The sequence below is a fragment of the Dipodomys spectabilis genome, unplaced genomic scaffold (assembly GCF_019054845.1).
Source record: "Dipodomys spectabilis isolate Male_0828 unplaced genomic scaffold, ASM1905484v1 ptg000207l, whole genome shotgun sequence".
Lineage (NCBI taxonomy): Eukaryota > Metazoa > Chordata > Mammalia > Rodentia > Heteromyidae > Dipodomys > Dipodomys spectabilis.
In genome coordinates this window covers 13,236,142-13,251,660 of record NW_024870884.1, presented here as the reverse complement: position 1 = coordinate 13,251,660, position 15,519 = coordinate 13,236,142, and the positions used below count along the sequence as shown (strand labels likewise).

Sequence of the window (15,519 nt, the reverse complement as noted above, 5' to 3'; positions counted from 1 at the left end):
TCTGATAATCATGAGTTCCCACATCCCACACTTCCTAGATTCACATCAGGGGGAAAAAAAGATGGTTCCATAAGTGTCATCAACCTGAGCTACTCCGGTCAGAGTCCAGATCTACCAGAATAGAAAATAGAAAAGCTTTCTAATCCGTCTTCACACAAAGGAAAGGAGCTTGGGACTCATTTCAAAAAGTTGTTTCAACTAGTGATTTAAAGACATATTCTCTCTTTTTCTTTCTCTTTTGCTCTCTCTCTCTCTCTCTCTCTCTCACACACACACACACACACACACACACACACACAGAGAGAGAGAGATCTGTGCATGCATTATCTCCTCCAGGCATCTAGCAGGTATAAAGTCTAGGTATAAACTATGTCTCTCTCAGCACTAGGAAGGACCTGGGCCCCTCCCTCGCTCCTCAGCTCCCTCCTCCCAGCCACAAGCAGTTAATTGCCTGCCCCAGGCTGCCTCCAGCCCAGCCCTAATCGGCCTGATCTCAGGCAGTTGGCTGCACAGCTCCATACCAGGCTGGGGCTGAGCACTGAGCAGCAGGAGCATTTTTCCAAGGTAATGATTAAGCTGAGCTCCTGGCAAGGGCACAAGCTACAAAGCCAGGAAGGTGAGCCCCATTCACACCTCAGCTCTGCTGGAGTGGCCAAGACTGGTTGGAAAAGGCAGAGCCCCAGGGCTCAGGGGCCCTCCGCCAGCACCCAGCAGCCACGGCCTCTTGTCTGGGCACACCTGAGTGTGAAGCATTGCAGGACCAGAGCTTCTGCTGCCCCCTGCATCTCTGCTCTCACCCCTGGCACCATGAAGCTCCAGGGCTTCTGGACTGGGCTGGAATACACCTGCCGGCTCCTGGGCATCACCACCGCTGCAGGTAAGACCTGCCTCCTGGCTGCGATCTCCCCATCAGGCGGATAGCAGCCAGAGTTGAACCAGAGGGATGGACAGATGAGAGTGGATATAGCTATCACTTTTGTCCTTTAATTTCTTTCCCAAGACTTCCCTCCTTCTAGCTCCTACCCCAAAACGTCTACTGTGGAAAGGTGGCAGGTGCAGGTAAGCCACAGGCAGGTACAAAGGAGTGCACTGGGGGCCTGGTGCAAGCCTTTGATTGACAGCTCACTCATTCTGTGACCTCGAGAGCCCTCTGCATCCTCCCGTGTCTGTGCAGTGAGCCTGGTGCTTTCCCACCCACTGGGAGGGTTCTCAGTCAGAGTCGGGGGACTGAAGGAGATGGTGTAAAAGGCTGGGTGAAGGCGGGAATTGACTACAATGGGTTAACAGAGCTCAACCACAGACCTACATCCCAGAGTGAGAATCCAGTTACAGCTCTGCCCTGATGGGACCGGCTAGGGATGACAATGGCAGTCTTCCTCATGCCACGGGGATCCCAACAGAACATAGAACCCCAAGTCCCTATCAGGGACTTACTCAGGAGCTCACACACAATGGGTGCTGAAGGAGAATTCCAAACGGGGCTCCTATCTCTGTCTCTGTCTCTGTCTCTGTCTCTCTCTCTCTCTCCCTCTCCTCTCCTCTCCTCTCCTCTCCTCTCCCCCCCACTAGTCACATGGCAGTCTGGGATGACTTTCAGCTAAGTAGCCCCCCCAGGGTCTGTGCCTGCTGGGAAGTGAACATCTATTTTCTTTTTCTTTTATTGTGCCCATCCTGAGGCACAGAGTCTAGACATTCATTATCCCTGAGCTTTTGCTCAAGGTTAGTGCCACTTGAGCCATTTCCAGCTTTTTTTTTTTAGTAGTTTATTGGTGATAAGAGTTTCATGAACTTCCCTGCCCGGGCTGGCTTTGAACCATCATCCTCAAATCTCAGCCTCCTGAGTATCTAGGATTATAGGCATGAGCCACCAGTGCTCAGCAGAGTATCTATTTGCTGATAAGCCCATAGCTCTGAGCCTCATCTCCCAGAGGACACAGAGGACACTGCCCTGCAAAGCCCTTCCTTCCTGCCTCTGGACAAAAGGAGTCTTTCCAAATGAGAAAGGGCCTCATCTCAGACTCTGGCCTCCAGCCTTGGCACTGTCATGGAGCAGATACAAGGTCTTGGATCCTCTGGCCCCCTGAAGCTGTGCTTTCTGACCTGAATAACAGACCTGCTAACCAGGCATTTGGGCAGATCAAGGCTGCAGGAACTGAGCATGGCTAAAAGCAGAAGTCAGGAGAAAGTCCCCACAGCTCAGGCCAGTGTCAGTAGGGAGCTGGGTCATTCCTGAGACAGCAGCCTGGATCAATGGACTGTTTCCCATGCTTGGGTTACAAGTCAGAAGGGAGAATCATAGAGTGGTGCAGGTAAACTGAGATGAGTCACGACCTTGCCCAAGGGCACACTGCAGGTCAGCTGAACAGCCAGCCTGGAGTCCTGACCCCTTAACTCTCCCAAGGCCAAGACTCTGCCCCAAGCCCTCCCTGTGTCTCTGGCAAGAAGTGATTGCAGAGACCCCACATAGATAGATTTACAGAAGTGGGTTCTAGCTGGGCACCCACAGCTCATGGCTGTCATCCTAGCTAACCAGGAGGCTGAAAGCTGAGAATCGCAGTTTGAAGCCAGACCAGACAGGAAAGCCCATGAGACGCTTACCTCCAATTAAGCACCAGAAAAGCCATAAATAGAGCTGTGGCTCAAGGGGTAGAGCATCAGCTTTGAGACAAAAATTCAAGGACAGTGCCCAGGTCCTGAGTTCAAGCCCCAGGACTAGCATCAAAAATAAATAATTAAATAAATAAAAGTGGATTCTAGCTCCCTTGGTAACTATATTTTCCTCTCTGGTGGGAAATGATAGGAAAGGTCTCATAGCCCATTCTGGGGAACAGAAAGTGACCTTAAGTAGGTTTCCAACCTTGGGCATCTGGTCTACCACTGTCGAACTGGGTCATCTGCTCCCTCTGCACTGTCAGCTACCAAGAATCCCAGTGACTGAAGCCCAGCCACACACAGCTGGGGCCAGCTTCCTGCCCGGAAGCTCTTTTTAGATACATTTATCTATCCTCCTAATGGATTTGCTGAAGACAGTTTAAGAGTCCAATTTATCTCAGCCAATGAAAGGCCTTGCACACACACACACACACATGCACGCGTGCGTGTATGCCCACCCACAGGCACACCACTCTTCTTCGCCACAAACTTTATCTCTATGCAAGAGGCTGTTGTTCATGCTGAAGATGAATCTCTTACTTGGTTTTGATACAAGATCCAGGCTAAAAATAGGCCAGAGTTGCCTGCTAATGGTCAGGCTTTCCAGAGCACGGAGAGCAAGCTGAAAGCTAGGGAAGGCCTCTAGAGCTTTGGAGCAAATCTCAAGTTTCTTCCAGCGTCACTGGGCTTCTGGCTTATTTCCAGTGTGTAAGATTTGCAAATTCCTTATTCCTTTAAGCCTCTTTTTCTGTTGTTGTTGAAATCCTCTGTTGAAAAGTTCAGGCTCCGTGGTAAGGGTACTTTAGAGGAAGAGGAAATGAGACGAAACAGATAGGAACTATGCAGACACCCCAGAGGTAGGAGGGCTCTGGCTCAGGCTCCTCCTGCAGGTAAACACATGTAGGTTTCCCAGAGTAGGAAGCCATGGGACTAAGGGCTCCCAGAGTGTCGCCTGCAGGAACCAGGCAACTCCTGAGAGGCCACAGCCTCTGGTGTAGCAGCCTCCTCCCCTAGCCCTGCAGACAAGAACCAGGCTGGCAGAGATAGGCACACAGGTGCTGGGCACTGCCCATAGAGGGTAAGCTGCATGGTCATAGCTGTAGCAAGCCCTGCTGACCACCGGGCTGTCCCCTCCCCTCTCTACCCACCCCATTTGGATAAAACCTCCCTAGGATGTCCAGTCCTAAGGTCCTGAGGTCCAGGCCTATACAAGAAGTTTTCAATAAATAACACCACCAAACTCAGGTAAATAGATTACAGGTGGACTGGACCTACCCAGTGTGTCCCCTGGAATGGTCATATGAATTCCAGGCTATTAGAGGCTACAACCCTACACACACACACACACACACACACACACACACACACACACACACACACACCAGTGTCTTACATGGACTCATTACCATTACTTTCCTGATCTGGAAAGGTGTTGGGGTAGGCATGCTTATGGCCTATGTTCATGTGCAAGTGTGTACATTTACATGTGTGACCACATACACACACATAAGGCTCCTTCCTCCATGTGCAGATGCAGGAAGAGCTGCCCCTCCATCCCTCACAGTAGATCATGTAATCTACTTTGTTGTGTTCATCCCAAGTATGAGACTTATCAGAGTCTCTTCCCATACACAGAACTGGTTAGCTGATTGGTTAGTATGTTCATTGGGGTTTTTCTTTTGTTTATTTTTGTTTTTCTGAGTCATGGATTCTCTGAGTAGCACAAGTTGGCCTTGGGCTGTTCATCGAAACGATAACCAGCCTCTACCTCTCTAGTGCTGGGATCAGGCACACACCCTCATGCTCAGCTTGTAATTAGCTTCCAATGCAGACCAGGCATGAGACTCTGGGACACAGATTTTAACTAGCTGGGCCACAGTGGTCCAGGGTGGAGCCTGTCCTGTGGGCTCAGCATTGAGGCTGATGCCCCAGCCCTGGCTGAGTAGGTGAGGCTAGCTTCCCTTTGAACTTCTGCAGTGCTCATCTCCAGAGGAAGCCCAGGCCCCCACCTGCCCCAGGCCAGGAAGAGAATAAGAAAAGCCCCTCTGCCTGTCCCATCATGTCCTGCTCTCTGGGGCTGGAGTGAGGGGAGGATGAGACTCCTGAATGTAGAGGGTTAGCCCGCTCCTTCTAACTAAGTCCCTGCATACCAATAGGCATAAGCTGCCCAAAGCAGGTCAGCCCAGAAAACACATGCAGTACTTGAATCAGACCTTCTAACTTCCCTCAGAGCAGAGGCTTGTCTTTGTTCTTGGTGGTGTAGCTGATGAATAACACTATTATTCAGTGTTCATTTTGAGCCAAGCTCTGGGGGTACATGTTTTAAACACAGAATATGCAAAATATCCCTCCCTCTCTTCCTCTATCCTCCTCCTCCTGAAAGACAATAGGATTTGGGTCAAGTGTGTGTGTGTGTGTGTGTGTGTGTGTGTGTGTGTGTGTGTGTGTGTGTGTGTGTTCAGGTTTGGGCTTGAACTCAGGGCCTGAGTGCTGTCTCTAACCATGAGCCTCAGATTTCAGCCTCCTGGGAAATTAGGAAGAATACAAGCATGAGCCACCGAGACCAGGCTTAGTCTAGGCAGCTTTGCTGTCTGGAAGACAGGCGGCTGTTGGCTTACGAAGACTGGCCTGGGTAGGGTGATAACGGGCCATTCAGGAGACTGAGATCTGAGGAATGTGATTTGAAGCCAACCTGGGCAGGAAAGTCCATGAGACTCTTATCTCCAACTAACCACCATAAGGCCCAAAATGGAGCTATGGTTCAAGTGGTAGAGTGATAGCCTTGAGCAGAAAAGCTCAAGGACAGTATCCAGGCCCTGAGTTCAAGACCCAAGACTGGCACACAAAAAAGGAGAAGGGGGGAGCAAGGAAGGAAAGAAGAGAGAAGGAAGGAAGGAGAGAAGGAAGGAAGGAAGGAAGGAGAGAAGGAAGGAAAGGAAGGAAGGAAGAAATGCAAAGAAAAGGAAAAGAAACTGAGGCTTCTGCCTTATTGTTTCAGTGACTTCATAAAAGCTGGTCTGGGGCTGGGAAGGTGGCTCAGTGGTAGAGCGCTTGCCTTGCATGCATGAGGCCCTGGGTTCGATTCCTCAGCACTACATTAGCAGAAAAAAAAACAGGAAGTGGCACTGTGGCTCAAGTGGTAGAGCCCTAGACTTGAGCTGAAGAGCTGAGGGACAGCGCCCAGGCCCAGAGTTCAGGCCCCACGACCGACAAAAAATATAAATAAATAAAAATAAAATAAAAGCTGGTCTTAACATCTCCAAGTCCTTAAATTGTAACCACAACCTTTGTCATCAACCCAAGCCACCCAAGTTATGGTTATCAACCCAGTGGATCTTACCTGAGTTGTCCTTGGAAAGCCTGAGGATTTCTAGCTACCCTGTGCTTAAGGATACAGAGAAACAATAGATGCCATAGTGGACTATGAGTCTGCCCTCAGAAACAGTAAGAAATTCTCCTCTGGTCATCCAGGGCCAACATCACTGCCTGCTATGAAAACTCAGAAAAGGCCAGACACCGCTAACTCCCACCTATAATCCTAATTATTCAAGAGGCCGAGATCTGAGGATCATAGTTTCAAGCCAGCCTGGGCAGAAAAGTCTGTGAGAGTGTTATCTCTAAGTAGTCAGCAAAGAGTCAGAAATGGAGGAGTAAAGTGATAGAGCACAGCCTTGAGCAAAATAAAGTGAGCAAGAGTGCAAGTCCTGGAGCTTAGCACCAATATTGACACAAAAAATGAAAGAGAGGGAAGGAGGGAAGGAAGGAAGGAGAGAGGGAGGGAGGGAGGGAGGGAGGGAGAGAGGGAAGAGTGGGAAAGAAAGAAGGGGAAGAGAGGAAGGACAGGAAGGAAAATGAAAGAAAGAAAGGAAGGAAGGAAGAAAGAAAGAAAGAAAAAGGAAGGAAGGAAGGAAAAGGGAAGACACAGAAAAGGAAGGAAGGGAGAAAGAAAGAAATTGAGAGAGATCGAGATACAGAGAGAGAGAGAGAGAGACAGAGAGACAGAGAGAGGAAAGAACACTTGGAAAGAATGTGGCCCCAGTGAGCTACAGTAATTGGATGTAGTTACTCTGGGCCACTTGTATCCCAGCCCAACCTTGAGATGGGGCCCTGAGCTGGGAAACCATGAGCAATGTCACCGTGTCCGGAAGAGCTTTGGCCACAATGAGCTCAGTACTAATGGAAGTCAAGGATTAAAATAACCTCACTCTTCCCCATGAGAGGACTAATGGGAACAGTCTGCCTCTTATAATAGTTCTATTAGCATTGTCTATGCAACACCATCAGTCACTAAAACTGAGTGCTCATAACCACCATCATCTATGCTGCTATTGCCTTCATTATCTAGACCAGGAAGCAGCCTGGAGGGTGGGACTTCCCTGAGCCTGGACCCAGCCTGCCCAAGCCCTCTGCTTGGTCCATCACTCTATGCAAAACATCCTTCCACCACCCACTGTGCCAGGGAGTCAGATGCTCAGAAGCAAGGTGCCTTGCCAGGCTCTACCACTGGCTGTTGGCCTAGTATTTCTGACGCCTGCTGAATCTCTGAGAGGCAATGCAGAAGTAAACTCTTGCCAGATGCTGATGGCTCACGCCTGTCATCCTAGATACGCAGGAGGCTAAGATCTGAGGATCGCCATTCAAAGACAGCCCAGGCAGGAAAGTCCATGAGACTCTTACTGCCAATTAATCACCACAATGCTGTAAATGGAGTTGTGGCCCAAGTAGTAGAGCCTTAAGCAAAAAAAAAAAAAAAAAAAAAAAGCCAAGTGAGAATGAAGCCCTGAATTCAAGCTCCAGTAGCCACACCAAAATTAAAAGGGGGGGGGGGGGGGGGACAAAGCAGAAGGCACAAGAGCAACTCTCCCTAGGTCCTGCCACAAACTAGACTCCTTTCTGCCCTCTGCTGGCCACCTGCTGCAACCTCAGGCAAAGCACTGGGGACCATTGCTGTGAGTGAGCACTGCACCCCCAGCCTCTAACACACAGTCCTGATCACCCGTCTTGCCCAAGGTGGGAAAACCTCCTGCCCATTGCTCCTTAAAACCAGTGATGAGCCCGGGCGCTGGCGGCCCTTGCCTGCAATCCCAGCTCCTCAGGAGATCATTGAGATCTGAGAATCACGCCAGCCTGGGCAGGAAAATCCATGGGAGTCTTACCTTTAATTAACCAGCAAAAAGTGGAAGTGGAGCTGTAGCTCAAGTGGTAGAGGACTAGCCTGAATGAAAAAGCTGAGCAAGAGCACAAAGCCCTGAGTTCAAGTCTCAGTGTAAGCATGCTCTCTCTCTCTAGCTCTCTCTAGCTCTCTCCTCCCCCTCTCTCCCTTTCTCCCTCTCCCCCTCCCTTTCTCCCTCTCTCTCTTCTTCTCCCTCTCTTCCCCTCTCTCTCCCTCTCCCTCTCTTCCTCCCTCTCCCTTTCTCTCCTTCTCCCTCCCTCCCTCTTTCTCTCCTTCTCTCTCCCTCTCTCCCCCTCACCTTTCTCCCTCTCTCTCCCTCTCCACCTCTCTCCCTTTCCTTCTTCCTCTTTCCCCTTCTCTCCCTCTCTCTCTTCCTTTCCCTCTCTCTCCCCTTCTTTCTTCCTCTCTCTCCCTCCCTCTTGCTCTCTCCCTCAGTCCATCCACCTATCTGTCTGTCTGTCTCTGAATGTCTCTGCCTCTGTCTTTTTCCTTCTCTCTCTGTCTCTCTCTGTGCCTCTGTGTCTGTCTCTCCCTGTCTCTCTGTCTGTCTTTCTCTCTGTCTCTGCCTCTGCCTCTCCCTCTCTCTCTCCCTCCCCCCCTCTGGTGGACAGGAAACTGCCCATTGCCTGGAGCCCAAAGGCTCAGGCCTAGCCTCTGGGTCTTCACTTCACAACCTGTGATCTTGAGTAAACTACACCTTCATCCAGTGCTCAGAAACACAGCCATACCCCACTGTTTCCTAGACCAAAGTGATCAGCCCCTTCCCACAAGAAGTGAGGAAGCTCCATTTTGGTTTTCAAGGGGCAGCATCTCAACAGACAATGAAGGCCCCCTTCAGCATGGGACACAGGGAATGGAAGCTTATACATTTTTACAGGGAGGGAAGGAAAGGAAGGAGAGAGGGAGGGAAGGAGGGGGGAAGGGAGGAAGGGAGGATCAGGACCTTGGAGAAGCAGCCCAGAGCACTGATGAAGGTCCACAATATACAATCCACAAGCACCCCTCCATCTCTGAGTGTCCAAAAGGACCTTGGGGTGAAGCTACACCTGTGGGTCCCAGAGTGGTCCCTGCACCTGCAGGAGAGGCCGAGTCTGAGCTGCAGTGTGTGCCCCAGAGCACGCCCCCATTGGGTATTCCTGTGAGGAAAGCGCCAGAAGCCAGCCTTCTGGACAGCAGTACAAAAGCACATCCACTCCTGAGGAAAGGAAGGCTTGGCATTCCAGAACCATCTCCCACAGTGAGAGGACAGGAGGGGAGGCCGGGCTCATCGCACACCCCAGGGTCTTTGTGGGCTCTGGGTCCAAAGAAATGCACCTGAGCCTGAGATAAAGCCACAGTGCTGCAAAGGAGAAGGAACACCCCCCCCCCAGCCTCCACCCCCCCCCCAGCCCCCGCCGCAAGCATGAGCCAGGCATGGGCTGTCACCACGGCCAGTGACTGAAGCCAGGAGCTCAGCCACCAGCACAGCGGGGATTCTAGAAGCCACAACACACAGAAGAGAGCAGGTTGAGGAAGCTCTGGAATGGTGGTACGGACAGGCTCCATGGTACTAAGGGATGATGGCAGGACAGACAGACAGAGGGACAATATCCATGACCTGAGGATGCTGGGGTTTTAGGGGCCACCCAGGAGGCGCCTTGACTCACACCATAGCCAAGGGCCCTGGCAGAGCGGTGCTGTGGTGTGGCACCCAAGCCCACTCTGCTTCTCCTTCACCCTTCAGTGTTGATCGGCGTGGGCACAGAGACTTTCCTCCAGGGGCGGTTCAAAAGCCTGGCCTTCTACCTCCTGTGAGTATGGGTGCCGGGCCCCATCACACTTCCTGTGCTAGCCCCCACCCCAGTCACAGCACAGAGCCCTTCCCATGCCAATTCCACTCTACCCTGAGGAAGGAACTGGGGGGGGGGGGGGGCGGGTTTCTAGGATAGAAACATTTTTGGGAAAACTATACCATAAATCAGCTCTCTTAGACTCCTACCCACCCATCCACAGGTCCACTTGCCCATCCCCCACCCACCCACGCATCATCTTTCTACCTGCCCATCCCCTTCCCATCACCAATCCATCTGTCTATCAACCCATCCATCTGCTCATCCACTCACCCCTCCATCTACCCAACCACATATCCATTACCTCACTACCCACCCATTCACCCATCTGACTATCCATCTGCTCAATCGTGTATCAGTCTACACACATCCATCTTCCCACCCACGTATCCACCTATCTACACACATCCCTACTTACCCATTCATTTGCCCATCTATGCATCCATCCATTTGCCACATATCCTATCACTCATATCACTCATCCATTTACTTAATCATTTATCAGTCTACCTATGCACCCATCCATCTTCCTGTCCATATATCATCTACCTACACACCCACTCACCCATTCACCTGCCCATCCACCCATCCGCCCAACTACTCAGCCACACATCCACCCACCTATGCATCTATCCATGTCCCCCTCTCCCTACCCATCCATCTACTTAACAGTGCATCTACCCATGCACCCATTCACCTACCCACCCATCCATGCATCCCCTCATTCATTTCTTTCCACAACAAGCATGAAAGGAGCTGCCCTGCCTGCTAAGCACAGTTTAGAGACTTATTTGAATTATGCTACCATCACTAAGCTCATGAGCTGCAGACCTCGTGAGTTGCTAGGATTACAGGCATGAGCCACAGGTGCCTGGCTGAAGGTGTTCAAAGAACAGAGTGAATATTCCTTATGGCTGAATGGTGGGGGAGAAGGGAAAGAACAGTGTTTTCAAGGGCCTACCTTTGAAGCTAGGCGGCCGGGGTCAGTCCTGGGGCCACAGGAAGAGGTCACCCCTGCCAATACAAAGAACCAGGTGCAAATCATGTCACCTACTGGCCACGGCACCTCCTCCTCTGTCTCTGTATCAGGGCTGTGGTATCCAGGCAGAACCTGAAGAATGCTGTCCTGGAGACAAGCCAGCCTATCACTGGAATGGCCCAAAAGGCAAAGGCACTGCGAGCAGACAGCTTCATGAAACCTAGGAAGGATCGAGGCACCAGCCTTCTCACCTGTCTCCACCCACAGGTCTATAGGGGTCGCTGTCTCTGTGTGTGAAGGGGCCTACTTTGTAGCTCAGCTGCTGGCCATCTGCTTCAAGTAAGTAGCCTCAGACATAGTTTGAGGAATGGTCTGTCCCCTCCCCCGTCCCTGGGAACTGCTCATCACTGGACCCTGGCATCCAGCAGTCCATCCAGGAGGAGGGCCCTGATGGTGGCTCAGCTTGGAGCTGGCAGCGATCATGTGAAGGTTGCTCTGCTTCCCAGTAGCACAAGTCAAGCATCCTGAGCCTCTGGGCATGGAGGCCCTGCTGCTGAGGCTGCTACACACTGTTCAGAATCTAAACACGCCAGCGACTCACACTTGTAATCCTAGCTACTCTGGAGACTGAGGACTAAAGGAGGTTTGAAGCCACTCTGGGCTGGAAAGTCTATAAGACTCTTATCTCTAACTAACCACCAAAACACTAGCAGTGGAGTTGTGGCTCAAGAGGTAGAGCTCTAGCCTTGAGCAAAAAGCTCAGGGACAGTGCCCAGGCCCAGAGTTCAAGCCCCAGGACCGATACACACACACACACACACACACACACACACACACACACACACACACTGTCATCTGTGTGGCCAAGGGCTGGGGAACAGACCATAGCTCCCAGAAGGCAGACAGGCAGGTCCTCAAGTGGCCAGCCAGACCTCACAGCTCCTGAGCACCTGCTGCAAGAGTCACAGAAAGAACTGTACTAGTGACACTCTCCCCTACAAAAATGTAAGTTCTATTCCCAACAATCCTAAATATAAACTTAGGTGGGAGGAGCTGCTAGGATCTAACTGCACCTCAGGCTCCCCAGCCCTGAGGCAATTTCTTCCTCCCCACCCCCTCCCTTTCAGAGGTGCTGGGAACCACCATCCCCTTGGAAGTGCTTTTATGTTCTCAGAGATGGCCACTGGGGAGCACCAGCGAGCTGTATCAAGCTCACTCACATTCCTGTGAGTGGTCTTCCCTCTCCCTCTCCCTCTCCCTCTCCCTCTCCCTCTCCCTCTCCTTCTCCCTCTCCCTCTCCCTCCCCTCCTCTCTCTCTCTCTTTCCCTCTCCCTCCCTCCCCCATCCTCTCCCCCTCTCTCTAAGCCAATGCAGAGTAGGAAGGGTTTAAAGGCTGGCACTATCCTCTGAATCTGGAGGCAGGGTCTTGGAAGAAACCCACTCTGCATCAGGCCTCTTCCATTGTCCAGGGCATGGCTCTACAAGTAGGGTGCCGCTAGATTGCCAGCACAGCCACACACACACACACACACACACACACATACACACACGGGGTGACTCCTGTACTGGCACCTTCTCTGCTCTGTGTGGACTCCTGAGTGGGTCTTGAACAAGCCATTAACCTTCCTTCCCTTCTTCCCAGGAAGACTGAGAAGGCTTTCCGAAGAAAAAAACAAAAAGTATAGAGCCTCGGGCATGGGTTAGGACCCATAGGAGCCACAGGGAGAAGGTTCCAGATGTGTGTAACCCCAATCCCTGAATGTTGTTCTGCCAGGAGCCACCAGGATTGCATCCAGAGCCCAGCCCCAGCCTCCCATGGCCTTGCTGTGGCTGGGCTTTGCCTCTGCCCTTCCTGCTAACCCTGGAATCCCTCCCCAGGTGTCAGCCAGGGTCCTTGGCCCACAGAGCACGAGAGAAGGCCCATTGGCTGGGCTGCTTCCAGAAGTTTCTGGCCTACATGCTGCTGTCAGTGGCCTGCTTCCTCCACCCTGTTCTGGTATGGCACGTGACCATCCCAGGTAGGCTTGTGGGAGGCAGAGGGCACCGGGGATATAATCTCGGCCCAGGTAGGGGCTGCACAGTGCCTGGGAAGTAGAAGATATTCCATGCAGGAGTGTCCCAAGGGGAGAGCTTCCTGCTGGAAGCCATTCCCCAGAGGGTCCTCTCATGGATCAAGTCTGATCCCAGGTTTCCAAGTATAAAAGCTGGGCATTTTTCTGCCCCCTAATCCTTTTACCTCCTGGAGATGGTTGTGGGCTGCAGAGCCAGCCAGTGACAGTCACTGGTGTCTCTGAAGGGCCTGGCCTCTTAGCTGTCCCTCACACAGCACTGACCCTCCACACTTCCTTTGGCTGAAGTTTGATTCCAGTTGGGGGGGGCGGGGGGGGGGGGAGCGAAGCCACAAGGGACCAAAGCTTGGCTGCGCAGCACTGACTCACTTGCACAACCTCTGGTTCTTCTCCATGGTGTAGATCTAGCTTTCTGAGCATTCAGTTCTCTTCCAGGCTCCATGCTCATTGTTACTGGCCTGGCCTACTTCCTACTGAGCAAGCGGACAAAGAACAAAGCTGCCCCCCACACAGCAACCCCCCCACAGCAGTACTCAGACCCCTCGGGCAGCGTCACAAGTACCACTGGCTCCGGGGACACTGAGCAAACCTACACTTTCCACGGTGCCTTCAAGGAGGGCCCCGGCTCCCTGCTCATCCACATGAAAAGCATCCTGAAAGGAACCAAGAAACCCAGCCCCCTGCCACCTCCACAAACTCTGGTAGAACTGACATTGGAGCCAGATGATCTGCTGGCCAGAAAGAAGCAGGTGCATTTCGAGGATAGCGTGGTGCGAATCATCCCATCCCTGGCCGAGGGTCTGGACGACGGAGACAGTGAGCCAGAAGAGACGGCCTCTGATACAACCCCCATCATCCCTCCCCCACAGGCCCCCCTCCTGTCCTCACTCATGGGCGCTGATTTATTCTGAGCAGCTCTGCCAGGGGGCGCTGCATGGACCCTGTCCAGGTCTTCCTGCCCTAGACTTCCTGCTAACCACAGGCCCTGCTGCCTGCTGGGCCTTAACTGGTCTGCTCAAGGGAGCATTGGGTGTGCATAACAAATCAGTAGTTCTGCAGACACCTGCAGGAAGGCAGGAAGAGAGCCAGCACGGGGTCTTTTCTCCACCTGGAATGAGCACCCACTCCTCCTTCGCAGCTGTGAAGATGGCGGTCATGCCTTCCTCAAAGACACCACCAGCCCCCTTCATTCAAGGTTGCAGGTACCATTGCTGCAGCCCCCAGAGGGTCAGAGGATGCCTGCCCTGCCCAAGCCATGGCACCCCTCATTCCTGACACAGAGCCCAGACTTCAGCAAGGAACTCCTGGTCCCTTTCCCCCTCTGACATGACCTCCCAGCCCTAAAAGGCCAGGAGGTGCTCTGAGCATCTCCACAGCTGGTGTTGAGAGGGGTTGGCAGAGTCCAGGGTGACGTGGGACTGGCAGGAAGGACCAGGAAGGCAAGCTTTGGACAAACAAGGACTTACAAAATGGCATAAGGAAGCAATGCCCCTCTGTGCTCCAGACCAGAGAGCTGTGCTCCTGCCAGAAGCATGGCTGCAGGCTCCCAGATCCTCCGCTACATGGCCTGCTCCGAGAGTCCAAAGACCATGTTGCACATTGAGCCTCTGATCCTAATTCCTCGGGAGGCTGAGATTTAAGGATTCAGGTTTGAAGCCAGCCCAAACAGGAAAGTCCTGAGACTCTTATCCCCAATTAACCAACAAAAAGCCAGAAGTGGGGCTTTGAGTGGCAAAGCTGAGAGACAGCACCCTGGTCCTGAGTTCAAGCCCCAGTATCAGCATACACACATAAAGGGATGTTGGGAGCCCACGACCATCTTCAGCAGCCAGACACAGTGGGCGGGGCTTGCTGGGGGTCACGAGGTGGTGACCTGGAAAGACACCCACAGTAAAGCATGGCACACCGAGGTGTCCGTGGGATGAAATGGGTGATAAACTCGTGTTTACCCCAAAGGGGAGGGGGGAAAGAGAAAATACAAGGGTAGTGATTAGGGCAAGGCCTTGACCTACCAAAGCGACAATTAACCCGGGATGCACAAAGGTGAGTGAATCAAGTATTTCCTAATGAAAAGATTTGCAGTGTGGTCGTGTGTGTGTGTGTGTGTGTGTGTGTGTGTGTGTGTGTGTGTGTGTACATTGGGGCTTGAACTCAGGGCCTGAGTCACGTAGCTTTTTCCAAGTGGTAGCATTCTACCATTTGATCCACAGCTCTAATTCTGGCTATTTGCTGGCGATTGAAGATGACCAAGGATTGGTCTTCTTGAGTTGGGATCATCAGATCTCAGCCTCCCCAGTTGCTAGGATTACAGGCATGAACTGCCAGCACCCAGCCTAAAAAGTGGTCTTGACTTCTGAAAGTTGTGATTGTTCCATGACACTATACCCAGACAGCAGTCGCTTCCTCCTCCCTGGCCACCTCAGGAGCAGTGGGAAAAGAAAAAGAGCTGTGGGTTCCCATAGCTTGTGAGGGATAAACACAAGACACACATTTCACAGTCCAGATAAGAAACACACTCAGGCCGAGCCCTGGGCCTCACATCTGTAATGCCAGCCACTTGGGAGACAGAGATCAGGGTTCATGACTCGAGGGTGGCCCAGACAAAAAGCTACACAAACAAATCCAGGCACAGTTGCACATGCCTGTAATCCCAGCTATGCAGGAGGCCATGGGTAGGAGGACTGCCGTTCAAGGTGACTCTAGACAAGAAAGCATGAGGCTCTATAATGAAAAATAACTAAATCTAAAAAGGCTGAGGTAGCACAAGTGGTAGAAGGCTCGAGGCCCTGAGTTCAAACTGCAGTAACCAGAGAAGAG

General features: G+C 52.1%; 1 protein-coding gene across 2 annotated transcripts; it reads left to right on the top strand.

The window, feature by feature from the left end:
- The first annotated feature begins 525 nt into the window (after nt 1–525).
- Tmem72 (transmembrane protein 72) lies at nt 526–14,387 on the top strand. Of its 2 annotated transcripts, XM_042696544.1 has the most exons (5): nt 526–877; nt 9,549–9,615; nt 10,901–10,972; nt 12,512–12,651; nt 13,138–14,387. In XM_042696544.1, exons 1-5 carry the CDS (start codon nt 568–570, stop codon nt 13,611–13,613), a joined length of 1,065 nt encoding a protein of 354 aa, XP_042552478.1. In that variant the 5' UTR covers nt 526–567; the 3' UTR covers nt 13,614–14,387. The 2 variants fall into 2 exon arrangements, with proteins under 2 accessions (XP_042552478.1, XP_042552479.1); XM_042696545.1 differs by lacking the exon at nt 9,549–9,615 and having other exon boundaries at nt 631–877.
- Nucleotides 14,388–15,519: the final 1,132 nt, after the last annotated feature.

Excerpts from the sequence above, each read along its gene's own strand:
- Tmem72 (XM_042696544.1), top strand. The coding sequence starts at position 568 with ATGATTAAGCTGAGCTCCTGGCAAGGGCACAAGCTACAAAGCCAGGAA. Across the intron at positions 878-9,548 it reads GGGCATCACCACCGCTGCAG|TGTTGATCGGCGTGGGCACA; the intron begins GTAAGACCTGCC and ends TTCACCCTTCAG. Across the intron at positions 9,616-10,900 it reads AGCCTGGCCTTCTACCTCCT|GTCTATAGGGGTCGCTGTCT; the intron begins GTGAGTATGGGT and ends CTCCACCCACAG.